At 43.0% G+C, this 27,787-nt stretch overlaps 1 protein-coding gene across 2 annotated transcripts; it reads left to right on the top strand.

The window, feature by feature from the left end:
• Nucleotides 1-27,728, top strand: igsf9b (immunoglobulin superfamily, member 9b). Of its 2 annotated transcripts, XM_056377307.1 has the most exons (22): nt 1-552; nt 6,805-6,900; nt 8,919-9,125; nt 16,083-16,229; nt 17,302-17,453; nt 17,658-17,775; nt 18,177-18,318; nt 18,799-18,944; nt 19,075-19,217; nt 19,323-19,463; nt 19,541-19,657; nt 19,748-19,898; nt 20,012-20,123; nt 20,228-20,403; nt 20,512-20,750; nt 20,934-21,018; nt 21,163-21,333; nt 21,481-21,517; nt 21,814-25,188; nt 25,343-25,512; nt 25,702-25,913; nt 26,131-27,728. In XM_056377307.1, exons 2-21 carry the CDS (start codon nt 6,840-6,842, stop codon nt 25,899-25,901), a joined length of 6,090 nt encoding a protein of 2,029 aa, XP_056233282.1. In that variant the 5' UTR covers nt 1-552; nt 6,805-6,839; the 3' UTR covers nt 25,902-25,913; nt 26,131-27,728. The 2 variants fall into 2 exon arrangements, with proteins under 2 accessions (XP_056233282.1, XP_056233283.1); XM_056377308.1 differs by lacking the exon at nt 25,702-25,913.
• Nucleotides 27,729-27,787: the final 59 nt, after the last annotated feature.

Genomic DNA, 27,787 nt, shown 5'->3' with positions numbered 1-27,787 from the left:
CAGGGCTCTAACTAAACGTGCGCTGTGCCCCCTTTCTGATGAAACTTGCTTCTATGTCATGTTAAATGCGCACTGCGTCGACCGAGAGCCATTTCTACATTTTTTATGAAGTAAATGATAAACTCTCACTTATGATTAAAGGTACTTGGCAAGTTTGGACTAAGAAGATTGCAGACATAAAAGCCAAGGCGGGGAAAGTTTAAATGGACTTTAAGTGGCCTGATGTCGGACCCATGAAGGTGTCCTGGGTTAATGGATTTTATTGACACCACAAGATATCTTTTTAGGACGTCTGGAAACCATGGATGTCGAGGACTAATTTTATTTTCCTTTTGATCCACGCACGCACTGAGAACAAAAATGTGACCACCTGCGTTTTATTCAACATCGTCTTCTTTTTTATTTTTTAAAGTCGCATGTTTCGATCTAACTTCTCCCTGAAGAGAAAGTTGTGAACGACTACATTTGGTCTGCTAAACGAGTCTAAAAGAGGAGCATCAATGGATTGAAAGACTGTACTTTTAGCTTCAAGTGAAAAGTGCCTCAAGCAAGGTAAGGAGCTATGCGGGCAGAGGCAAAGCATCCTCTACAGGCCCGTCACCTAAACATAGAAAACATCTAGTAGTTTGTATCTCGTCTGCAATACACCAGCAACACACTGCTGGTTGGATGGAAATCTATTAAATGTCTGTAGTGTTCTTGCTATACCACTCATAATAAGCATGTGTGATTCGGCAGTGACCTTACTGTATTTCCTTTTCTTTCCTGATTTTAGCACATAAATATTATTTGAAAGACCCATACCATGCCGTGATATTAGTCTAGGGTCCATGTACAATGTACTGTAGTAATACTATTATACCTTGCGCTTTTGTTTATGTTTTGTGTATCACATGCACCACTTGAAATCCCCGAATGAGTCTGGGGGATTTTTTTTGTGTTAAATCACAGTGAACAGGTTTAACACACTGTACTGACCCAAAACTGAACTCTGTATCCTGGATTAAAATGGTGAGAACAATACCCAGTAAAAATACTGCTTTTTATTTTTTTTATTCAGGGCTCTCTGTTTGTACCAGACTCCCTTTCAGACAAAAGATGCACCTGTTTTGTTTTACAGGAGGTCTGCATAGTGACATGGAGGATTCAGCATCACTATTCACTGTAGGGGTACAGAAATAAAAAGCTTGTGGCTTGGTTTCCGTTTTATATGGACCACACAGTTTATTTGTCTGCTGCTCCACAGCATGGTGCAATCTAATGGACACAACCTAATTTCAGATGTTGTGTACATAAAAGTGCAGCTGTCTTGTGCATACTCCCTGCCCTAGTGTTTCCCTTTCTTTGTTTTTGTTATGCTTGTTAATACTGTTTGGTTAGACGTGAGGTGCTCAGAGGCACACATCACTCATGATGCCTGTAATCCCTTGTGTTGGGCCATTAGATTGTATAGGAACACGGTTTGATTTCATAAATATAAGCTGTCTTCATTCTTCATCAGCTAGTGGGTTGTTTTAGTCAATTTTGAAATTTGTTATTTCCTTAAAATGGTACACCAGTGAGAAATATCTACTTCCGTTATGGTCTTCTTGGCAAAAATAATAAGTCAGTTTTTGAGATTGATGTTGCCTTATTTACAGGGTGACAGCTATGTTAAGAAGCACCCTTTGCATTTTTCTCCCAGAATCCTTTAAGTCAATGTTTAGCATATCATCCAGGCTCAGGTGTCATTTTACACAGTAATATCCTACATATTTCAACATTTAGCAGGACCTGACATTTCACTATTATGCTGCACTGTTCAAAACACTGTGGCCAACTGTGGCCTGCAGGCACATTTACATGTTGGAAGGAAATTGATTGAATTGAGGAACTAATTATTCATGAGTTAAAGTGGTTACAATGTTACAATGTGGTTAAGATTGAGTCTAGTCCTTTACAGTGAATGCATGTCGTGACACAGCTCTGAATCTTGTGGAATAGTAAAGAATATACAAGAAAATGCCCATATAAATGAGTGTGTTGAATGAAAGCTAAGGTTGATTAGAGAGAGGTCCTGCTAAAGTTAAAGCCATGCATCATAAATGGATACGACTAATGTAGTGAATGTATGTCCCAAGCATTGTTTGTTCTATGTTGCTGACACTGTTTGGTGCGGTTGATTTTGAGACTTAAGTGGGAAGTGGACACCAGTGTACTTTGTGTTTTATGTCTCATTAGTGGTGCCCTTTCTGATAGAGCCCTTTACATCTGGTCAGTAACCGCTGAATGAAAAAATGTGAATCATATCTGTGAATATTTTTTAGTTTAAACAGTTAGGGTCTGTTGTGGTCCTTTGAGAGTGTGGCTCATCGATCTTCAAGTTTTAAAATAAATCCAGTGCCATGCTTCAACACTTGACTGCAGCTTTTGAGTTTGTTACCTTTGGCTTTTGACCCTTGGTTCCTCTCAGTTTCATGTCTTGAAAGTAGCTTTATGAGACTGACCTGTTGCTGAAAGTCGGGGGCAGGGAAGGACAAAGTCTCAGGAGTTAAAAAAAAGGATGTTAGCTGCTTAGTTTTCACTAGACTCATGTCATTCTCTGCTCCCCTAACATATGAAACCACTCCAGAGATGCCTGAAGCATATAGTTTCTGCACATTTCATTGTGAAGTGAAGGTAACACTGTCCAAGTTTCTCTGTGTGAGTGAATAAAACTAGTCACTACTACTACTACTAGTACATTCACTAACACTCAATATTGTTATTCCCTGTAGCAGTCTGTGTTAGGTTTCTAATGACCACTGTGTTAATCCATGTACAGTACAGTAGGCTTTTCCCCTCACGAGACTAGGGCTTCACTCCCGTGCCCAGTATGTGCCCTGTTCATTTCCTTTAGTTAAATAAATTGTCAATACAGTTTCTAAATTGGGTTGCAGTGCCAGGGACAAAATCCATGAATTGATTGCTGTGATGTGTAGGCTGGTCCAACCAGTCAAGGTTGGATTGGTGGTTTACAACTTATTCCTGTGTAAATGGCTGAGGTTCACATGTAGCATTTGTGTAGATCAGTTTGAGATTCCTCTGTGCACCTCTGTTCAAAGTTTCGGGTCAAGTAACACTTGTACTTCCTGCTACAGGCTGGTTTGCTCTGAAGCTACGGCCTCTGTCAGGATTAACAAGGATTACTAAAAGAGTAATGCTGCTTCTTATCAGGCTTGTATCTGTCACTAGCATCACTGGTGGCTCTGCTTAGGTAATGCGGGATAACACACACACTTTCACACACCTTAGGTCAAAAGTTCACTTTTTGCGTTGAGTTTTCTGTTTGTCAGAAAAGACATTAGCTTTAAAGGAGAAACCGATTAAATTGTCTCTTATCAAGTGCTCAAGACAGCTGAAAAGACTACTGCGCTGTCCTTTTTAACTCATGCACATTACAAAGTGCACCTTAACTTTTGCATTATTCAGTTAATGCCTCGCGATCAGTTTATTCTAGTGTGATACAGAGGAGATGCATATGGAGAGGTCAGGCTTACCAGCTGTTGCGGCTGACAGCTTGGAATCAGCTTCTTACTTTCATTTAATGCATGATTTTATGTCAGTGTTCAGACAAGGTCATCCATCCATCCATTTAGACTCTGATTCTGGAAACCCTTCTTTATGACATTTGAATTTTGAAGAGTATGCGTCTCTTTTTTTTTATGAAGTACTGTAAGTTGTGCATAAGTAAACTTATTTTTTTAGGCAATGGGGATGAGAAAACCAGTCTCTAAGTGGATCTATAACTTAATGGGTTGAGACCCAAGTTGATCTTTATTGATTGAGGCATGTATCCTCCATAAAATGTGGACAACACAAAACTACCAGCTGTTATCTTCACCGGCACAGATTGGTAGAATCTCAGTAGGCAGAATAACCTGAAGTGTTTAGTGACTTTATTTACCAGTGATTGATCACTGCACAGCCAGATGACAGACCGTCCTTGATTTGACTCACCAATTTGATCTCTAATTCAATTACACTATTAACACTCAAAGCAGCAGGGCAGGATTAGTCTGGGTGTTAGAACGGTTCTGTCCAGAAGGCAAAGACTTGACTAGATCCAAAGCAATTTGTGTCAATGAAATCCAGTGTAACATTGCACCAGTCAGCAGTGTCCACTCACGTTACAGAGCTAAATGCCTTGTGCTGAGGCAGGAATTTACTGTTTTTTCCCCCTTAGTTTTTTTTTTTTACCCATGATAACCTTTTCTAAACTCATGATGTGAAGGCCTAATTTTTAAGTCACATTTAATTTTCATGTAGTTGTTATTTGAGTGTTGAGCTTTTTCATCGCTTTTTACATTTGAAAGGCACATCCCGGTAATCTCATTGTTAGATAGTCAAAGATCACTAAAGTTCTGTCGATTCACTGGTGATGTCCATGCCATTCGCACAACTTAATTTCAAGGGAAGGCAGGATGTGCTCTGACATATTCTGTAACGCCAATGTCTCTCAGCATTGTCGTGTGCAACTTGCAAACAGTGGTTAATTATGTCCACTTTCCCTCAGTTACCCCTGTGAGGAGATTAGTGTCTAGGAGTAAAGCCCTCTCACCTCTCACATGCACAAGTATGTATAGTGTATGCCCTCACATGAGAGCTGTAATCCACAGTTATTCTTTCTTTGTAAGTTAATATGGGATGTAAATCATACTTCCTTACAATTCTGCAAGTGCCAACGTCAGATTGGAGTCACATAAATAGCAAAAGGTTCTGCTATTAACTATTTTTTGACTAGTCACACCTTAAACATCTGAACTCTCTTTTTTAGGCCCTGTCTGTGTACATACCAATTAAATGGCCCCATGCTTTGCTCTGTTGCCTGAGGAAATAACCTGGCTGTCGTCTGTCTACTCCTGCACCTGCAGACAAAGCCCCCTCCAGGCGTCCTCTGTATTATATCGGCTCAGTGTGGGCGCAGCCCTGTCTGTCTGTTCCCACAAGCCAGTCATATATTCCGTAGTGGAAGCACAATAGAGAAGACAAGATTTGTTATGTTTTGTGGTTGTCAAAAGTTACTAGACTACATATGAGTTAGAACTTAAGATATATGATGGGATTTTCTCATTACTTTTGCTGTGATGTCATTTAACTGACTGTGAAGACGGCAGCCAGGATGATGCAGTGATGTGCAATCACTTCCATCATTTTTTTGATTGCTGGAGGTGACACACAAATGATTAGACTGAAAAGATTTATTTCTTTATTTTTTTTAATCCATTATAAGAGTCCTGTTTATTTCTATACCCCCACTGAGCAAATAATGTTTGCTCAGTGGGAGTAATCCTTTCCCCATTACAAACATTGCACTGAAATGATCCTGTCATGCAAAAACTGCTCAGCCATTTGTGGTATCCTACCACCCTCCCTACTTCATCAGCTTTTACTTTAAAACCAAGCACCATTGTAATGTTTTTTTGTCCCACTCTTTTTCAGTGCTTGTGCAACCTTGGTTTTGTCTTTTTCCTTGTTTTGTAAAGGTGCTAAACAAAAGTTATTGCTTCAATGCTTCATCAGCAACAGTCCCATCCCTATTTTTGTCAAGTGCAAGGAATTAAATGCATCTTTCTCCTGCTCTATTCTGGGCTGTTTGTTTACTCAAGTGCAAACATTACCGCTAAGAGACTAAGCACATCCCTCGAATGATTTAGTTATCCTGTGCTTCTGCAGCGCATCTGTGGTTATATCAGCAGTTAATAACCAACACCTACCTGGTTTCCAAGAATAGCCTCCTTCTTATATTACTTAAATGAACTTAAAGTAATAAGATGGTATTAGGGGTACTGAATGGAGTGACTTAAGGGGAGGGGGGCGAGGTCTTCTATTATGTTTGAAGGGCAACAACTTAAACTTGTGCCTCCAATCCAATTTGAGATGGAGGGCCTCCTGAGTTGCTGCAGCTGTTTTTATCGGTCAGACTGTGAAGTAGGTCCACAATTTGTGTAAGTGGAGCCTGTTTGTGGAGCTCATTAGGAGATGAAAATCAGTGGCTCGTGCTGGTGGGTTTAAATGAGCTGTTTGTGCATTTCCTGTAAAACTCAGGTGAACTGCTTGGTTTGTGCTTTAGTTGACAGAGTCTTGATTGTAGTTTAATTTAAGCACCTTGCCTGATGGCAGTCTATTTATGCCACTTAAGTTCTTTTTTTAAGCAAAGGTAATAAGATAACATCTGGAGTTGTGCGGACACACCTGTCAATGCTGTTTGTGTCACCTGTCAATGGCTGTTAGCCTATTTAGCGTGAGACGAGACCTTCTGGATGAGCTGGACCAATCACAAGCATCAGGTTAATCTGTACATACACTTAGAGCCTTGTACAGGTCTTGTGTGTGGACACATACAAACACACACGTGCACACATACACATACACACACACACACATACACACACACACACACACACACACACACACACACACACACACACACTTTGGTCTCGGCAGGCAGACCTCCACAGGATGCATACTCTCAGCAATCTCATGTCTTATATTGTCTGTCTTTATTTGTGGCACTTGTTGGAATAGCTCATTTGCCATAATCCAACCACAGCTCAGACATGCAATTTTCCTGAGGATTTAATGTTTTCAAAGAATATAGTTATTTATTAACCAAGAAGCATCTGGAATGTGGTGTAGTTGTTGGATTATGAGTTGATGTTAACTCGAGGGATTACATTTGTCTGAGCGGGGATGTGAGGGATGTCCTTGTGCAGTGGTGAATGTGTGAATTGTACAGTAGTGTTGTGTTGAAGAGTAAACGGGATGTGTGGTCTTCTCTTTCAGGTTGGGAGATGTGTGAAGAAGCGTGACGAACGGCCATGGGACTGGAGAGACAGTGGCTTCAGGCTGTCATCACTGCTGTAGCCATCTGTCTGCTAAGTAAGTATGCTAATGCAAATATGGACCCATTGCATACATTTACAATACATTACCACAATTAATTTCTTCTCTTGAGCTTTTGGAGTTTTTCACAAACACAAATAGGCATTTATCAGTACTAAGTTGTCTATGTCAAACAATATACATGCTTTTTAAGAAACTGCTCACAAACTTTTATTCACTAAATGTATTCGTTTTATTTAATCATTAAAGACACTTTCCAAAACTGAATAAGTCATCGAAAGCAGCTGGATGCAATGTGGCACAGACAACAAAGCGAATCATTTTACAAATTGTTGTAGACTGTGTTCTGTCAACTCGGAAAAATAAACAAAAACAGTAAAAGAGACACAATTATGTAACACTGACAGAGAAAAAGGACTCAACATGTGTAAAGAGGACTTGTACATGTACAGTACAGATTAACTGTGATGAAAGTCTGCTATGTATGATCACATTTACATGAGGGTGTTGCTTTATAATGTCACTGTTTGTCTTTAGTCTTTGATGAGTTGTTTTAAACACTTCACCACATTATGTAGCATAATTACAGTATACTGTATGTGTCGCCTTTAATTGAGTGTTAGGATTTAAATTAATTTCAGATTGAATTAATTTAAATTAAATTCAGTGAAATAAGTGGTTGAATTTGTGCACATTTAACTCATTTTGTGTCAAAGCTATGGAAAACAAAATTCATAGTTGGCTTTTTCACTAACTGCATAAAGTGATATTGAAAAGTGGTCCTATAAAATGCTTTGTCCAGTGATATCATGTCATACAGTCAAACAAATTTGTTTTTTGTAAGACTTTCTGACTGCGCTTTTTTAGTTTGTACCACAACCAGTTGTTTTCTCCATTTGTCTGTTTGCCATTTGTTTGCATTTCTTCACCAAATGTTAAATTTTTACTTGCATAAACAAGACCTATGTCCCTTGTTATGGCAAAGCATTGCAAAGCAGTTGGCATATGTCGCCGTTTAGCTGCCTACATACAGTTTGAGCGACACCATAATGCATTTGGCACAGCTCCCATTGCCTTGCTTTGGAGAAAGTAAAGAGGAAGGGGGGGTTACAGCACAGACATGAGTGGACGAGAGAGAACAAGGCCAAAATCCAACTTAAATAATATCTCTGGGTGTGGATTTAGATCAATCCTGGATTTGTGCTACCCCCAACCCTAGGCACGCTTCTGTGTGTGCGTGCATGTGTTTGTAAAGGGGGGCGGTGGGATTGATTGTGCTGGTCCGCAGACCATGTGTGTACCCCAGGGGGTGGTGGGAGGTCGGCTGGAGAGAGAGCACAGAGGATCCTGCTGCCCTGCATCAGAGTATCAGCACCACCACCCCCCCTTCAGAGATTTAAGTAATCACCAGGCCAGATGAGTAGCAGAGCAAACACTGGCACCCAGTTGCGCTTACACCCACGTGAGCACATGGCAGCAAGGGAGAGAGAGGAGATCGGGTGAGGAGACACTGCTCCAGGTGTCACTAATGGGATTGCTGTGTGTTTGCAGGCTTTGCAGTTATACGATCTTGTCACCAAATGGCACATGATTGTTTTACATGCCCTCTGATGCCCCAGCTCTTAACAGGGAACACTCTGGGGATGTCATATTCAGTGGCTGATTTGAGGTCCAGTTCAACAAAGAATTTAGGGATCTATTGTTGGCTCTTTCTCACTCTGTATCCCACCAACTTTTCTGTGTCTTGACCTCTTGCTGCCTGTGTGGTCAAGCTCCCTCCTCTCACTCCAAGGATATTACTTTTAACCTTTATAAACTCTTCTCTGCATAGAAAACCATTTTCACAGGAATGAATGACCACAAAATTCCAGAGAGGTTAATCTGGCCTCCCTGACAGCCATAACTCTCTTTAAAAGGCTCATATTTCCCAGGCCCTTATAGAACATGATTTATGTTATTTATTCACGTCTACCGTTTATTGCCTCCTATGCTATCAGCAAATGTCCACAGTGAATCCTGTGCTTTATCCTGGTGAAATTCTGTTGTCTCTGCAGGTGTGTCTCAAGGTGTGTCATCGTTGGTTCGTGCCAGGGAGGGGGGTTCTGCAGAGCTGGGCTGCAGTCTCACTCCTACATCCAAGGAAGCCACCACACCAAATCTCTTTCCTCTACATGTGGTGGAGTGGGTGCGCCTTGGATACAACGTTCCCATCCTCATCAAATTTGGAGTGTATGCGCCTCGTGTTCACCCAAACTATAAGGGTAAGAGTTATTCAGATGCGTTCAATTACACGCTTCCTTCAGAAAACTGCATTTACTTGACTGGAAGTTCATTCCCTTCCTTAAGACCTTGCTTCGACTAAATCCTTTTTTGGATGTGGGGCTTTGAAAACATTTCACAGTGTAACAAGGAGGAGTAACTTGGAGCTATTATCATACCAGTTTGTTTCTGAAAGGATTCAGGAGACTGACCACCTATTGACAGATTTTCATAATTATGGTTCAGTAGATTTTGGTGAGGGGAGGGGAGGTGTCAATGTGGCAACTTTTCTCTTTACCTTGAGTTACATTCATCTGTCCTGTGTGAGCAAAGGTAGACATAGGGAGGTTACACTGGTATTTATGAAGACTTGATGAGGGGAGGTTTAGATGAAACAATACGCCAAATAGGTAATCCAGCCAAACCACAATCCCTGTAATTACTGCTGGTGTTCAGTCTGTGTGTTTCCAGACTGCAGTTGTATTGCAGGGAGAAGGAGAAGGGCGAGAATGCATGTGCTTTAATGGAGGCAGTTAAAGGGGGGTGGGGTAGCTGAGCAAGAAGAAGGGGGGTACCAGTAACGCTGTGCATGGGGGGGATTAGGAGTGTAGGTGGGGGCTTGGTGGTCTGATGACAGTGTTTTATTAGTATGCTGAGGGGTGACCCAGTAAGGGGAGATTGTTGTGCTGGAAGGAGGATGGATGAAGCATTGGGAATAATGGGAGTTTTCTTACTGAAGCCCTATAATCCTGTCATTGTCTACCAGAAGACAAAAGACAAAGAGGGGTATCACAACCTCCCCTTGCTTTGCCAAAGCTAACAGGACACCCAAAATCCCATACTGTCCCAACTAGGTCACTGAAATGTACATGGGGACCTTGCTTTAAAGCTGTCCACATTTGCCATGTTAGAACTTACTTTGACAGAAGAGCCTACAAAGACAGAAACCCACTGATCCAGAAACATGATTGCAGTGTCATGATAACCCAGGAACCACATTTAAGGTCTATAAGGGCTGAACCACAAACAGGCTGCCTCCACAGTTGGGCTACATGTGTTTGGCATGTTAACCCTCTTGTAGGCCGTTAACCATGTCATTGTTTAGGGGCAGTCATCTGATGCACAAGCAGCCATAATGAAGTAAACAACATTACAGAGATGTAGCAGAGTAGAGGACTGTTTGGGATGTCCCGATATTTTTCCATATCCATCCCTTGTGTGTACGTGTCTGGTTTGGGCTTTACCCCTGTCTGCCATAGATCCTCATATCTCCCCTCCCTCTGGAGGCAGATGGCAGCATGTGAAGCGTGTCAGCGCTGTGGGTCTAATGTATTCTACCCTCAAATTAAAATGTTGGGGGATTTCAGATTTAGCCCACAAGACAGTCAAGTAGGCAGCCATTTCCTGATATTTGTCTTGGCTTGTCTTAGAACAGGAACAAGAGAGCAGGGGTGATTTACATTTCAAGCGTTCAGATCAAAAACAGTTAAAAGATCAACAAAATGAATTATGGGTATTGCAGCGACCTGAACTGGTGTTCAGAGCTTGGGTGGATCTACAGCAGAATAGCTGCTTCCAATAAAGCTAAGTGGGGTGTCAGGCTTGAATATGTAATATTAATTCTAAGTGTTTCCTGTCCTTCCTTTGGCAGACTCATTGCATTGCAAATGCCACACATTTAAGTAGGTTAAAATAAACCATAAAAAGCATTCCCAAATGCTGTCTGTCCTTGGTCTGCTGCTTTGTCTCAAACTCACTGATGCTATCTGCCATTTTTAGAAACTGAGATGAAAGAATCAGAGCAGGCGATATCTTGGATGACTATTTCAGTCCATTAAACCAACAATTTTTTGATATGATATCAGGTGTATTTGAGATTGCATTCTGTATTTGAGGAGTGTCATGACTAGAGAGCAGCGTCCTTCTATTGAACCTTTTAGACACCAGCCTGTCTGGATCTCAGAGAGCCTCTCTTGTCTACTTAAAGTGAATCGGGAAGGTATTAGTACCCCCTCATCCCGCTCCCTCTCTGTTACACATCCAGCATGCCCTACAGGACTGAACATTAGTCAACTCACAACAAAGAGGAAACAGCCGGATAAACCCTGACTGACACACTATTATAGTCTGTTTGAGTTGTATTTGTTGAGACAATATGTTCAAGTCTTGCATTGTCAGGATGGTTTACTGTTGCAGGGCTAGATCAAATGTCTCCTGTGTGCTGAAGTAAATCAGTAGAGACTGTGAGCAGGGGACTCCGACCTGAGGTTAGAACGACAATGGGCAAAACCCCAGAGCTCAGCAGGCCTCCATCAGGCTCTCAGTGTGACCTCTGAGCACTGGAGAAGTTAAGGCCTGCATTTGTCACACACATGCACAAGTCATGTACACACAAACGTACATCTACCACGCACTCACACAAACCCTGAACTCTATAACCTTTTCCTTCATAAACCTAAAGTGGAATTTACAACTCTGCTTTTGCAAACATGAGTCTACTTGGTAACTGCAAAAGCAAAAAAAAAAAATAGCCTAGTTGAAAGGTGAAACCGATCACCTTTATCATCAGCAACCAGTTTTTCTGCTACAACTAGACCAGGATGATGTGCAGCAAACAATGACACAATGAAAGTAGAATAGATGGCTGCAACTTGGGAATTTCATGTTTGCCAGCTGAGAGCAGCAGCTTACCTCGTGCCTTAGGTGTGTCGCTGGTCAGATTCAATGAAGAGCATGAGATCAGAGTCAGTGATTCATATTAAATCCTGCTCTACTGTGGATATGGAGTCCAAGTGTCTTTGTGTGGCTTGAGTAAACAGAAGGAGGTTAATAGCTTAGGTAATCCACTGTTGTAAGATTACCTAATGTGAGTGTAAAGTTGGGTAAAGTTGCATTTTATTTTTAGGAACATTGCCCATTAAGCATTTTCCTGATGGTCAGTCCCACTGAGGAAACTTCAAGTAACTAACATTTTCTAACATCAGTGTTATCTATTCCTGACCTGAAAACAAAGCTAGAGTTCTGTACTGGATAACACCTCAAACACCTATTGTAACCGTACTGCACCGAACCCCAGATTTAAAAAATATTAAAATTAATACTTTGCTTCGTGATCATGTATAAGGGCTAATGTTTGTGGTAAGTTAAGTTGCGGCTGTAGTGTAATTTGGCACGTGAGCTGTGTGTGCTACTAGCTGGTGCAGGGGTTAACCATGCCGGACAGAGCGAGAGGGACAGAGTTAACTGTAATCTATCTCACGACAAAGAGCTATTCATAAGAGGGTTAAACTGATTAGGGAGACAGGAGGATTGAAGAGAGAAATTTGGGGGAGTGGGAGGGGTGAGCTGTCAGAGGCAGGGGGCCGGTCCCAGACTTATGATTGTATTCAAATCAAAACACATCCCACAATGCACCTCTGCCTGGCTCTCTTATGAACATACTGATAGACAAAGAAAAGCAGTGCTGATGCTTCTCCAAACAGAATAATCTTTCTTCCTCCATAGTTACCCCTGCTATTGTATCACATGTAATTCACAATACCTCATGTATTACTGTCAGTAAATACCAGTGGGAACCCTCAATGCAAAGATCACATGTTGATTCCCTCCCTTTGGACCAAGAAGAGGTTTGTCCTGCAGCCTTATAAGCCACAAAACTAAGTAAAAATATAATATAACTGTACTATATGAAAATAATGTGCCTTATATCACAAATGTAACCCAATATGAACAAGAATTGTGTGGGTAAAATGTATGTGGTGTAAACTGCCCTCAGCTCAGTTGCATTGCAGTGGTTTCACTCACAAAAGCCACATTAATCTTCAAAAAAAAAGAGTAGGAGATCAGAAACTATGAGACAAGCCCAGCTCCTGGCCAGCGGCACGGCTCTGAAAGCTGAGTTATTCCTAACCTGCCACCCACTGGGCGAGAACCTGACTCTCCCCAATATGAAGAGGGTGCGTCTCAGAGGTTCACACAGAACCGATGGATTAGCGTTTCCATTTTCTACCCTTGGCTGCACTGCAGCTCGACCTGTTGGAAACAAGGGCTCATTTTAAGGTAGAGCGGAGCTGTCATGTGATAGCTGCTGGAGGAAAAACAGTGAGGAAGAGGAGGGGGAGGAGGGTGGACACAAGAAAGGAGCAGCAGCTATTGTTTCGGCCTTTCTCTGCTCACCATAGTGTCTTATGATGTTTGTCTCTTGAGGAATACTCGTGGACATTGTGCTAATGTAGCACCGAGGGGAGTGATGAATGTGTCTGCTGGGGAGTTACGGAGCACTGAGGTCAGAAAGGTCAACCTCTCATTGGTTGTCAGTGGATTATCGATGCACACAATTTGAGTAACCTCTCTGTAACCTCACGTTCAGTTCCTCTTTGATTTAAAAACAGGGTGGGTGTTTGCTGATGTGTTTGATCATTTTTCAATTATTCCAACATATTTCCATTGTATGTGTGCATCAGGCCACATGAGAGAAAAGCAACCTTTTTTTCATGAACAATTTTGGGGAAGAACACCTGCCTCGTACCATTTAAGATCCCATTTCAAGGCCAAGGATGCAACATTCAAATTTGAATAAAGCAACATTTGTCACACAGCGTCGGCCTTTTGTCTGTTCACAGGCTGAAAGGAAAACAATGTCCTCGCTTCTTCTGCCGCTCACTCATTTCTTTCTCCCTTTGCTGCCTCATGTGCTGTGGATGTGACATGAGACTGTTTTTTAAAGCTAAACATGTTTTTTCCAGACTTGTAATTTTTCAAATCTCTGACAGAAGAAACCCACCCCTCCCCCGCTTGATCAACCCGCCCATACCATGTTTGGCCGCGCCGTGTTTCTAAAGCAACTGAATTCAAATCTAAACCTACAGCCCGGGCTTTTCTTGGTCTCATCACTATGGTAACCTGGGAGAATGAGGATTGGGGGGGTGGCTGCCGTCTCTTTGTAGTGATGGACAAGAGGGAGGCTACGGGAAAGGGTTAAGTGTTCGACACCAAAACCAGAATCCCCCTGTTGAGACTCAGGGGGCAGGGCACTGGCCAAATTTTGAAAATCAACATGTATACACACCCACGTGCATCTGACCCCACAAGACCAGTGCTCATGGTCAGTCATTGGGATTTTCACGGGCTGCTTTTTAGTTATGTTACAAATTATGACAAGAGGTGCTATTAGCCACAGTGATCTTTAAATCACATAATATTTAGCCACACGAGGATTAAGTGTGTGCTAAAGAGGGTTTGTGTGATTTTTGCACGTGAAAGTGTTTTTCCTTTTAGTCTGCAGTGGGCAGTTAATTCCATGTCTGATTGGAAAAGGTTACAGCTCAGGGAAATGGGCAGCTCAGGGAGGATCCCTCACAGAGAGATAAGAGGAAAATGCCTAAAGTTATCCCCATACCTGTTATCATCTGTCTGCACATTTCCTCTCTCTGAGCCCTACCCACTTGTTTGAACGATGCTGACCTGAAATTAGAGGCATTCATTTTATGGAGACTCTTAAGTGAGCACCGCCCATCAAACGCTGGTCTGTCTTTTAGGAGGTCAGTCAATCATTAAACCTAACTATTACACACAGCAACAGCCCCAGTCAGGAATGCAGGTTTAATTGTTAGCTATTGATGTCTGTCTTTAATCCCAGTGTGTGTTTCACCCTGTCTTTAGGCCGTGTATAGAGTTCAATGAATTTCATAGCTTTCAGGCTCTGCTTCAGTCACTGCTGTCTGGAGGGATATCAGTGTGAATAGTGAGTATGCTGTGTGTCTTGTGATATTATTGCTTCAAGGTTGCAGGGAAATTCATAACTTCTCCTGCTATAGACATTTTCTATGCAGGAGGAGATGATGTTTGTGCTCAACTTAAAAATTATATAAAGAGGATTCATTTTTTTCTATTTGCAGTGCTTTATTTTTTTAATACTTTGCACAGAAGGTTGAATGTGACAGCCAACACCGGTATCATTTAAGCAACTTGTTGTTAGCAAGCAAGAATGACAGAATGCCAGAAACTTCTCTGCATTTCTCTGTTTACTTTCAAACTGCTTTTGCCAGGGCCTGGTATGAGCAACGTGTGTGTTTCCCTCCTGCGCGCATCCTCCTGTCGTTTAAAGACTGAGATTGAAATGGGGAAAAAAGAGTTCATTGAGAGACAGAATAAAAGGAGGGGGTGGTGGGGGTGGTGGCGAAGGGTAACTTCAGTACCCTGAAAACCAGGCTGCAGTCACCAGGCAACCAACAGATCAAGTTTCAAAGCCTGACAAGGAGTTGTAAGAAGTGCAGAGAGGAGCGGGGGGGGGTGGGGGGTAATAAGGTGTGTGTGATGGGGAAATGTGTGTGTGCTCGTGCATGGATCCATCTAGTTCAGAGCGTGCATCTGCCATGCCTCGCCTCACAATGTTTATCACTGCCCAGTGCCCCACATTGATAAACAAAAACAGGTGACTCATTTTGTTATGTAACTGTAGTAGAAAAAATCTTTTTCTATTTTGTGATTTAATGAAGCTGCATGCAGGAATTCCTGGCATGCTCATTCTAGCTGTCCACTCCACCCAAAACCCAAAATGACAGGACACTGTCTTCATCTATAATCTGGCATATCATTACAATCATCACTTGAGTGATTCATGTGTTTGCACTCCATTTACCATTTGACAGCCACTGACTTCTCATCCTGAGCTGCATATTTATTTTGGCTGCCATCTCTCATTTTTTCATAAATCTTAATTATGTGGTTCGTTATTTGTTACAAACATTAGAGCTGCAGTTGAAGTTCACAGCATAAAGTCTATGACTTTGACTGTGGCCTTTGTGACACTGGATGCCTGTGTCCTCTGCATGGTAAGCCCTCTTCCTGAGTGTGCTGACTCTGCCTGTCTGGCTGTGTGTGTTTGTGTGCTGACCCTCTCTCTCCCTGTCTCTCGCCCTTTCCTCTTTGCCCTCCCACCCTCACCCCTCCTCCCACAGGCCGTGTGTCTCTGACCCAGGGTGCCTCTCTGGTGCTGGAACGGCTGACCCTGGAGGACGAGGGCTGGTTCGAATGCCGCATCTTGCTCCTGGACAGCAAAACAGACGACTTTCGTAATGGCACATGGACCTTCCTCTCCATCACAGGTGCAGCACTGCAGGGTTTTAGGGACACAGGAGCAGCTCCTTTCGTTACTCATCACTGGCACTGTCCCTGTTTAGAACAGCCACAGCATGAGGCCTGGCTGGGACTCTGAAGTGCCCTGGCAAGCTGAATATCCTGAGTGTCATTGTAGTGTATGAGGAGGTTCTGTGTGTACAGTGCACATGGTGATCAAATCTTGCCTTTGTCCGTGCCCAGCCTGCTGTGAGCTGATGTCAATGTAGGAGTTGGTTTTAAGAATAACAGGAAGAGGACAATGTATATGCTGCTTGTGTGGGATAGAGATTAAGGTTAAAAGCTCAAATCTATGTCTTTTTAACCAACATACTTGTCACTCTCTGTCATATACACAGTAGTCATGCACAGTAGAGTTAGAGGGTGAAAAACAGGGATTTTATATAATTTTATATAATTGTGCTAAAGTGCAGATGAGCACTGGACACTTTTCAATATGCTCAATAATCACAAAACACAGAACCTTGTACACAGAAAGCGATGACATTTTTATTCAAAGCTCACTACAATTTAGTGGTTACATATATTTTTACCATGGATGGTGTCACTGGAGACAAAACACCAACCTTAGCAGTGTTGGGTCTGTGTTCTGCTCTCTCTAACTCAGGCAATATGCACAATGAAATATACTGTCTGCCAGTTCATATACTTTAAGTGGGATTTGCTGAAGTTGGTGGTATCTCAGCTATTGTGCTCCATTTACATTTGTGATACTCAAAGCAACACCACATTTGGAAACATGAACAATTTCTCTTTCTAAATATACTGACACAGTTACTTTTGAAGATGTGTAAATCTTGTAGCAGGTTCAATGAGAACACTGTAGTATACCAACTGCCTAGCTTAACACAGAGGGTACAACAACATCTGGTGATTATCTAGACAAACATTTGTTGAGACATTGTCCAATTTTTAGATGCTATGGTTAATTGTAAACTTCTGCATTTAGAGCTCAAAGTCAAGTTAGTGTGGAGTGTCTTCAATGTCCCATGTGAATATTTAAATGAAATAATTATTCCATCTGTGCTGTCTTTGTTCTAGCTCCACCTGTGTTCATCAAGAAACCACCAACTTTTGTGGAGGTTCTTCTGGGAGACTCACTGACTCTCAGCTGTGGAGCTCATGGCAACCCCCGCCCAACTGTTGTCTGGCATAAAGATGAGAGTCCAATTGAGAGACACGAAAAAATAAAAGTGAGTATGATTAACAGATGGCATTTGCAGTATTTTAATAAAATACTTTTTATTATTACTTTTTTAATTAGCATTTTCTGTAGGAGCTGTAGCTTCAATGTTTCTGTGAAGCCAACTGCTTTGTCGTCCTCTCCATGACTGCTTCACAATCTTCCTCCAACTTTTCTCTCGTTTTCTTTGATCTTTACCTTCGCCCCATTTCAGGTGCTGAATGGTACCTTGTCTTTGGCCTCTGTCACAAGAAATATTTCAGGCGTGTACAAATGTCACGTGTCCAACTCAGAGGGGAACCTGACCCACTCTATGCAGCTGCAGGTCAAAGGTCAGTGTTGAACTGTCAATCATCAGGTAGAGAATGTTATCTCATGTTTAAGCATGCGCTGTGATGAGCAGGTAACAAGACACAGCTTCATCATTAACAACGCATGTTTTCGATGGACAAGTCACTTCAGATACATGAAGCAGTCTTCTCATCTCTGTCCTGCTCAAAGGCTTTACCTGTGCTACTGAAATCCCAGTTAACAAGTTTGAGAATCACGGTTACATAGTCTGTACTGCCACCTACAGTCTAGTCCCTGCTGCTGCATTGATTAAAGACTACAGACTTTGCACTACTCAACACTGATCTTACTACTAATCCAGATCATGACTGACTGCGTCACTTTAGACAGGCATAATATTTACATCAGGATGTTTAATGTTTTTTTCTGCTTTGTCAAAAAGGTCCTCCAATCATCATCATCTCTCCAGAGGACACCACTCTCAACATGTCCCAGGATGCAGTTCTGCAGTGCCAGGCTGATGCCTACCCTTCCAATCTCACCTATGAGTGGTTAAAACAAGGACAGAATGTTTACCACATTGAGTGAGTCCAGGTCTTTACAATATCCATGAACAGAAGATATTTCATACATCTTTTTTCAGTCTAATGTAAAACATAGTTAAACACATCACCAGCAATCATTCACATGATGCTGATTTATTTCGATGGCATACTAAGAACAATGTTTGAAGGAACCTTTTCTGACGTGCACAGGTTTTTATTGTGCCAAACACAATGGATCAATCAGATGTTTTTTCCAGAGCATGTTGTTAATGCAATCAATTCTAATTAGATTATTTATAAGACCATTGTAGCATGTGGTCATGAGCACGCTATAAACCTGAGATAAAGGAGCTTGCAATTCAGATTACGGTGATTTCTTCTTCTAAGGTTATGCTCCGATAAATAACCTTTATAAAGAAAGCAACCTTTTCTCACTACAACAAAGAGTTTTTGTGTCAATGTCGATTTGATGACTTTTTAAAGTTTTCTATCTTTCTGTTTTCTATCTTATGGCTTTAGGTCCCTTAAATCCAGAGTGAAGATTTTGGTGGATGGAACACTACTTATCCCTAATCTCATCCCAGAAGATGCTGGCAACTACACCTGCACCCCAACTAATGGGATATTGACCCCGCCCTCTGCCTCTGCACATCTGAAAGTGAAACGTAAGGGGTTGATCTATTAAAGTTCCATTTTCGGTAACCCTGCTGGTCAGGGTTACAGAGGTTGGAGCATGTCCTGGGTGAGATTGTCTTCAGTCAGGTCTTGTGATTAATTCTTCTTCCATTGTCTTAGACCCTGCACGTGTGGGCCGAATGCCTCGAGAAACATATTTGCCAGCAGGTATGGAGGGGGTCATTGTCTGTCCTGTCCAGGCTGATCCGCCTGTGCTGTATGTCAACTGGACCAAAGACGGGAGCGGTTTAAATCTTGACAACGTACGTTAATGCGCCATGGAAATGAAAAGTCTCATGGAGTGGAAATTCTCACTATATTCACGTCAGAATCACTGTGTGTATTTTTAACTCCTTTTACGTGTCCAGTTACCAGGTTGGATGGTGAACTCTGAGGGCTCAGTTTTTATAGCAACAGCCAATGACAATGCTGTCGGCATGTACACCTGCACTGCCTATAACAGTTATGGCACGATGGGCCAGTCTGAACCTACACAAGTCATTCTGCAGGTAATGCTGGGCTTCTTTTTACTTTGAGTGCACAGTTATACATGGATTGACATAACAAGACTCCTTCCCTGCTTCAGGACCCACCATCTCTCCGAGTGCCTCCACGGCCTGAGTATCTCCAGGAGGTGGGCAGAGGGTTGATCATCCCTTGCGAAGCCTTTGGAGACCCCACTCCAAACGTAACATGGAGCAAGGTACAGGGGGAGATGTTCAACTATAATAGATGTGCTGTGGAAACACTCATTATTCCCTGTTTAACTTGTTGTGGCTGCCTTGTCTCATAGATTGGCCCAACTCCTCGCTCTCCGTACACTGTGTTGGCTAATGGTTCCCTACTACTGCAGCCACTCAGTAAAGATCACAACGGGGGCTGGGAGTGCCTGGCCACTAATCGTGTAGCGACTGTCAGTGCAGGCACTGTGGTCATGGTGCTGGGTGAGTGGGCCAACCTTATTTCTGCAAACTAATATAGTGATGTATGATACTTAACCTGAATCACATCTAGTGTCGGCAGTTCAAACTTACAGAACTGTTTTTCTGTTTCTTAGGCACCAGTCCTCATGTTGTGTCCTCAGTATCTGTCACCACAGAGATGAACCAGGCCAATGTGTCCTGGGTGCCTGGCTTTGATGGTGGATACACCCAGAAGTTCACAGTGTGGTCAGTAATATATAATAGACACAATGATGCAGTTCTAAACTGCCATAAGAATCGCAATTGTTTTATTTTGGTCTTAATTTTGGCTGTTTTGAACATTTTTCCAGGGTCAAGCAGGCATCCAGGGGGAAACATGAATGGGCGTCTTTGCCTGTTCCCACATCCAAAAACTACCTGCTGGTGACTGGGCTACTTGCTGGCACAGGATATCAGTTCAGTGTCCTACCTCAGAATAAACTTGGCTCTGGACCTTTCAGTGAAATAGTTTCAGTGCGAACACAAGGTTTGTGCAAGTGAAGTCATGTTCTGTTTTTAGTTTCCTTCACTTTCTTTAATTCTGTTTTGCCTTCACTATGTATCATTATGAACTTATATCGGGTCCTCTTATCAGCTGTGCCAACAGAAGCACCCACAGCCGTCACCACTCTCCCAATCCTGGATCCTCCCATATTCCTGTCAGCCAACCGGACCGAGCGAGGTGTTCTCCTCCAGTGGTCGCCTCCAGAGGCTCCATCCTTTCCATTGACAGGCTTTGTGCTGCAGGCCCGCAGAGATCAGGGCCAGTGGGTCATCCTCAGCAGCAATATCACTGCCAACCAAAGTGAACTACTTGTACATGGACTGCTCAGGGTAACGATCCATTTATTTCTTACTTAACATCTGTACTTTCCAAAGATCAGCCAGTGTGGCTTCTGTGTTTATTGCTTTCACAACTTGGCTGTATGTAGATTAAATAGCTATTGTGCCAAAAATTGTGTTTTATCAAATTGGTTGATAATTTATAATGAAACCCTGGATCTTTCTCTCTCTAAGGACTCCAGTTATGATCTGAGGCTGATGTCTCGCAGCAGCAAAGTACTTAGTGAACCCAGTGAGTCTGTCAATGTATCCACCATAGGTAAGCAGCTTTGTATAAACAAAGATGAACATGCATATTGAGTCGACATGAGTTTCAGCATGTGTATTGTTGGATATTTAAATAAGTAGTGTTTTCCAGCAATGGAATTTGTGACCACCATCATTGACTCTGGTCTGATGACAGGGATGGAGATTTACCCCCTGCGCCCAAGTTTCTTGGAGGTTATCCCGGAGCCCCTGTTGGCTGGTGTGTTAGGAGGAGTGTGCTTCCTGTTTGTGGCCATCATCCTCTCGTTGGTGACAGCATGCTATATGAGTCACAGGAGACAGCGTCGGCGCAGAAAGAGAAGACAAGGTAAAACATCAGAACACAATGCACAAAAAATTAATATGTTACATATATGTCACAAAAAGTTTATATTAAATACACTTTGCCGTGATTGGACAATTTCGACAGTGCTATTATTTGACATTTTATTTGTTTCTTCTTCTTTGTTCTTAGATCTGCCATCTGCCTTCCAGAAGACCTCATCTCCAGAGTAAGTGTCCATACCAATATACATGCATATCTTGCATATTAACACTTCTGCTCATTAATTTATATGGTGATTTTAACAGTTTGTGTTGTATTACTTACTGTATTTGTGGCTCTGTTAAAAAAAATTATTTAAGTTTGGATGTTTTTAAATTAATGTGTCATTATTATAGCCGTCTGTAGAATGTGATGAAACACTAAAATCAACAAGCAAGCAAGTAAATAATATATTTACATGATCTGATCTGTTGTGTAGTTGTTTTAAGCTTTTTTTTCTTCTTCTTTCTTCGTCTTTCTCAGCATGCCTCCTCGCAGCCCAGACAGTGTCCTAAAGCTGAAGCTGTGTCCACCACTTCCCTTTTTCCCCAACTCCTCCTCCTCTCAGTCGGATCGGTCCTCCTTTGATAAAGGCAGCCGTGGGGAATACCACGACCAGCGGAAACAACTCTTGTCCAACTCGTCTCCACCACCTCATTACACACTCTTTGAGAGTCACCTGGGGTCTCAGGCTCCCTCACCAACTGCTCTGGAGTCCATTTCCAGAGGGCCAGATGGACGCTTCATTGTCCAACCACTGCCAGAAGGTTCCAGTCCCACCAATAAGAAAAACTTGAAGAAGGACATCCTGCAAAGTAATGGCGAGGCAAGTGGCTCTGGGAGCAACCGGACATCATTCAGGGACTCTCCAAAGTCAAGCATCTTGAGCTCAGAGAAAGACGAAAGGAAGGATTCTCCTCTCACTGTGGACATCCCAGAGCTGAGCAGGCCTCCTTCCTCTCCTGGTAGAGTACGGGCCATGGCCAGAAACTTCTCCCGTCATGGCTGCTTTTACTCTGACGATGAACAAGGTTCAGAGGCACTACTGGAAAGAGCCAGCTTCTATTCAGACAACAGTGAGAAAAAACCAAGCGATTCTCTCAGAAGAAGTTTGGGCAGGAGAACAAAACTTCTGGATAGAGATAGAGACAGACCTCACCATTCAGGCTATCAGCCTATGGAAAGTCACCTGACTAATAACAGCACCCTGGTCTCACAACTAGACAGTGAGCTGGAGAGGGATAGCATTAATAAGTGTGTCCAACTGGCAAAGGAGAGGGAAGAAATGGAGAGGGAGCTAGAGAGCTATACAGCTGATCAAAGAAGCCGTGGTTGTGGAGGAGATAAGCGACAGTCTAAAACAACAGAGAAACCTCAAAGGGATGCAGTCAAGTCAGAAGAAGAGCCAGTATGGAAGCCACAAGATGTTACTATCAGACAGAAACACAGGCCTTCAAGTCAGACAAGTCGGGTATCTGATTATAGGAGGGCGTGCTACTTTGGCAACACCAGCAGTCCCATGGACCGGCTCCCTACGTCTCGCATACAGTGGGACATTAGCCCTGTTAGCTCTGTCACCAGCCTCATTCCTGTACAGACCCCTGGGGAGACCACATTGCCCAGGTCGCAGCGTCCTCGCACATGCAGGGGAACCTCAGAGGACTCTCTTGCTGTTGATTCATCAAGGTCTCCGGTCACCCAGAACACCTCCCTCCCCATGTTCTCCCCTGACGTCACCCCAAAAAGCCCACCTGTTCTGTGTTTAGAAACACCAGACAGAGCCAGGTCATTGAGTCCTCAGAGAGAGCCAGATATATGCAGGAAGTCTTTAACTGAGCAGGGCTTAAGGGGAATGACACAGGACAGAGGTGTTGCTTCAAGGTCCAGACACTCATATGCTTATGCAGGCACTCAGCCCTGGGATTCAGCTGCCAGACGTCCTTCTGTCGACCGTGAGAGGCCTGAAAGTTCAGCTTCTGCACCATATAATCAGCCTGAGAGGACTGCAGACTACACAGCCACAAGGGATCCAAGTCCCTCAAGTTATTCTACCTTACCCTATGAACATCATGACGTAGGGGCAAAGGCCAAAGACAGAGAGACTCAGAGTCGGGACGGCCGCCGGAGTTCAGGGTTTTACTCTGAGTTAGAAAGAGAGGGTGTCCGAACACGCTCGAGGAGGAGTGACAAATGTCTTTTCTCTGATAGTCCCAGCCCTATTTCAACACTGACTCTTGTAGAAGAGGTCGAGAGTGACCAGTCCCAATTTTCTGTGCCCAGAATGTCAGAGTCTTTCAAGGCCAAGCCTGCAGCCCCGTCTCCCAAAATGTCCCCACTGCAGACAAGTGCAATTCTTGAATACTTGAGTCTTCCAGGCTTCATTGAAATGAGCGTGGATGAGCCTGTAGAAGAAGCTGAAGTCACAGATGCTGCTGGACAAAGTTCAGAACTAAAGTCAGAAAAATCTCTGGTGGCCAAGCCTGATGTAGTTCCTAAAAACTGGGAGGTTCATGTTCAAGAAAACCGGGAAACGGACTCAAACCAAAAGGAAGTTTTCTTTGAACAGAGTCATTCTGTGGGTGCTGCAGAGGCTAGCTTTGATGCTAGTAGAAGACAAGGCTATAAACGCTCCCTCAATGCGGAAGCTAGACAGTCTTCACATAGAGTAAGATTTCCAGATGAGCCAAGACCATCATCTCCTGGTCCAGAGAAAACTTGCAAGCAGCTCTATAATGAGAAAACACAAATTCGAGTCGGGAATAAAAGCACAGACAGACCTGGATCTAGACTTGTGTCCAGGTCAGCTCACACCTTGTTCAGTGCAGCTAGAGGCATGGCAGATATAGTGTCCAAACATTCCCAAAGTTTTGTAGACTGTAGTGAGTCTTTATCAGAGCAATCTCAAAGACAGCCCTCTCAGGGCAGCAGGACTAATAACATTGCGTCCCGGATCTGTCAAGCCCCTGTGCCATTTCTGAAGAAATCCTTAAGTATAGGTCCTTGTAGGACGCTCTCAGGCATGGGACAGCCTCGTCCTTTCCTAAAGAAATCCATCAGTTTAGGCTCACAGAGGTGGGAGCACTTTGAGAGCCCAAGGACATATATTTCTGAGAAATGTTACTGGGACGAGTTCCCAAACCCAGATGGCAGGGTGAAGTCGTACAGTTTGGGCCGCACTCCACCTTCCCATCCCAGGCCAGGCCCCTCTTGGAGGGAGTATGTCCCATTGAGACGCCCCAGCATGGGGAGTTTAGAGAGGCCTCATCACGTACAAAGATCTTTAGCTAGTCCTTCCTACCTCACTCCTTGTATGTACCCACCCAGACAAACCTCAGTCTCCCCAATGCTAGAACCCTCCGATCCACGACGGCAAGCTACTGTTTTCCCTGAGTCGTCCAGGTGGTCTCCCTCTTATCATGAAACTCTGAGATCTGCTCAGCATAAATATATTCCCATGCCCTCCTCCATTCCTGTGCCCCAGCCCCAACACTGGCCAGGTTCCAGAGGCGAAAGCATGAGACCCATGGACCCTAGGAGGGGTCCTCCAAGGTCCTACCTGCCCAGGGGCATTAGCTGGCCCTCCCCTTATTACGCCCCTTTCCCACCTAGGGAGGGAGAGAGTTACAGACAGCCAGACAGGATGATGGGGAGAGGGGGGGAGACTGATATCCGGGAGGTCAGAGAGATTAGGGAGGGAGGGAGGGCCAGTTATGCCAGTCAGAGCAGTGGTAGGGGTAGCGCTGGTCTCTTCCGACACTCCCTGTCCATCACTCCCACACTACTCAGCTCCCCCGAAACCACAGAAGAGAGCGAGCAGCACAGAGCTGAGATGGAGCTGCCTGAGAGGAGAGCGAAAAGGTGAAACACCACCACACTTGGACAATAACAACCAACACACTGGAGTGTCTTCTTTGCAGAGGGATTTGTTTATGTTGCCAAAATAACATTAGTTGTTCTTGTTTCTTCTTTGTGATGACTGTTATCTGACCACTTGTTTTGTGTATGTCATTAGAAGGAACACATCAGTAGATGAGAGTTATGAGTGGGACTCTGCTGATGCCTGTGTGGACTCGGAGGTCCTGGATGCCATGAGGTTTGATCAATCACAAATGGGCTCCCGGAGAGGGAGGGGGGAGCTCAGATATGATCAAGCTAGTGGCCTCCAGGACCAGCAACAGAAAGGTGATCTTTTTTTTTTTTACATTCTCATGGGTGTGATGTTTTTTATGTTGCATGCTTCATTGTGAGTGTAATGCTTGATGTGATGGTGCTGCATGTGTTCGTCCTCCTGTGCCCTTGTGCTGTGATTATTGTGAGCTTGTCCCATGACATGCCCATCCATGCATTTCCTCTCCCTGATGCCCTCCCCAGGCCCATCTCCCTCAGTCAGCCCGCCAGTTTCCAACGCACCTCGCTGCCAGCTCAGCCACTCCCTAAGTGAGGCGCGCTTCAACGCTCTCCGCCAGGAGTACCAAGAGTACCGGCGGGCTCAGGAATCGATCTGTTACCGTGAGCCCTGTTTCACCCCTGGCCACGATTCAGACTCTGACTCCAACTCCGCACTGCTCTAGCAGCCTAACTCGGTCCGTTATTCTGCCTGCCCTCTCACCTTTTTCCTTTTTTTTCCACCTGTCACTGCTCGCCTGCCTGCATCCTTTTCTTGCCTGTTACTGTATCATCCATCTGCAGTGAATTTGTGCATGCCCAAACCTACGCTGCTCAATTTATAGTTAACATGCTTTAACCTTGTCCCTTTTAAGGACTGTTCTCTAATGCTGCTCTGCTCTTTATCTTTCACAGGTATATCAAATACAGACACCAAATAGCAGTTTTAATGAACAGACGACAGCACTGTGGTCCTGGACACTGTCACACCTCGCTGGAGCTTTGTTATGTGAAAGAACTCATTGTTTAAAGTTTTTATCCTCTGTTACGGCAGACTAAAGTCAAGCAATTTATAGAGACTGCAACTCCTCAGTTGTTATCAAATGACATATTCATTCCACTGTGCTTTGCATAATGAAGCTGAGAAGGGATTATTTATTTTTATAAGAAGTTCATTGAACTTCGTTTGGGGATTTTGTTTTGTTTAAACCATGACAATCAGGAACGCAGGGCTCCTTTGAGTAATGAAATGCTTACCCTTGACTAAGACAGGTTTACTGTAGAGACTTTAGAAAGACCCGATTGTAAAAGCAGCAGCATGATGCATGCTACACAATGAAGGCTGTATCTCAAATTCATTTCTATTGCAAACACTTCCCTTTGATAATAAAGGGATGCTAATGACAATTATGTAAGTCTCTGTCCAAGATAGCATCTGTTTGTCTGTGTTCCCAATCAAACAGTGCTCACAGCATTTTCACCACCATCTCCCTCTGAGCATGACAAAAAGTACTGAACTAATAGTAATTAAAGATCACATGATTAGACAACTCTGACAGTTGTACTTTGACACAAAAGCGCTTATCAGTTCATGCTCCCTAACTTTTATACTGAAACTCCAAACAATACTTTTCTGTATTTAAGAGAAGAATTTGCCACTGTGATTTACCTGCAGGTTCCCTGAATTCATTTCATGTTTCCTACATATTATCTGCTACAGTAATGTTCCCCCATGGAGACTTTATTCATATAACCTCCTACTATCTGTTCAAATTGTACAAATGTTTATATGTACCTTAATGTAAATGGACCCTGCTGTTGTATATTCCTCTTCATCATTTCATCAGATGAAAAAATGCTACTTTACTCAACCTGAATCCGTCAAACGTTCCTCTGTGATTAAATAAGAGATACTGTAAAACAGGGGAAACAAATTTTGCCTTATATACTTTGTTGGGAGTATATTAGTTGATTGACACTGGAAGGGTTGAGCCGACACACTCATCAGACAAAACTGATCAGAGGATTAAAAATGATTGAACGTTTTCTTGACATAAGTTTTGCTCATGATAAATATTTCTGTATATTTACTGAGGTGAGTTACGATATGCAACAATGTTTACAATTCACATCACGGATGTGAAGGCAACACTGTGAATATTTCATTGACTTCTGATTTTGCATTGGAATTACAAGTCTGTTATGAATTTTGTGCCCATTAACCTGTTTTTTTTTTTGTTTTTTTTTACTGAAAAATGACAAAAGCTGTTTTTGTACATCACCTGACAAACAGAGATTTAAAGAATATCTTTGTAGCTATACTTTGGAGAGATTCAGCGTTCGTTTTAGATTTAATTATAATCCAGATGAAATTCTTCATATGGAGTGAGTATGCATTTCTGATGATGGGTTTGGAAGTTTTGTACAAACTGGAAATTTTTATATCTTGCCACCTGGTTGTTTTTGTCATTTTTATATGTTTGTAATGAATAAATTGTTTTATTCTTAATGTACCAGAAAGAGTGAGTGTTGCTTCTTTTTAGTGCTTTGAGGAACAGCATGTGACAATGAA

The sequence above is a fragment of the Seriola aureovittata genome, chromosome 5 (genome assembly GCF_021018895.1).
Source record: "Seriola aureovittata isolate HTS-2021-v1 ecotype China chromosome 5, ASM2101889v1, whole genome shotgun sequence".
Classification (NCBI taxonomy): Eukaryota; Metazoa; Chordata; class Actinopteri; order Carangiformes; family Carangidae; genus Seriola; species Seriola aureovittata.
This window is presented reverse-complemented; position numbering and strand designations above follow the sequence as displayed.

Excerpts from the sequence above, each read along its gene's own strand:
- igsf9b (XM_056377307.1), top strand. The coding sequence starts at position 6,840 with ATGGGACTGGAGAGACAGTGGCTTCAGGCTGTCATCACTGCTGTAGCC. Across the intron at positions 6,901-8,918 it reads TGTAGCCATCTGTCTGCTAA|GTGTGTCTCAAGGTGTGTCA; the intron begins GTAAGTATGCTA and ends TTGTCTCTGCAG. Across the intron at positions 17,454-17,657 it reads AGAGACACGAAAAAATAAAA|GTGCTGAATGGTACCTTGTC; the intron begins GTGAGTATGATT and ends GCCCCATTTCAG.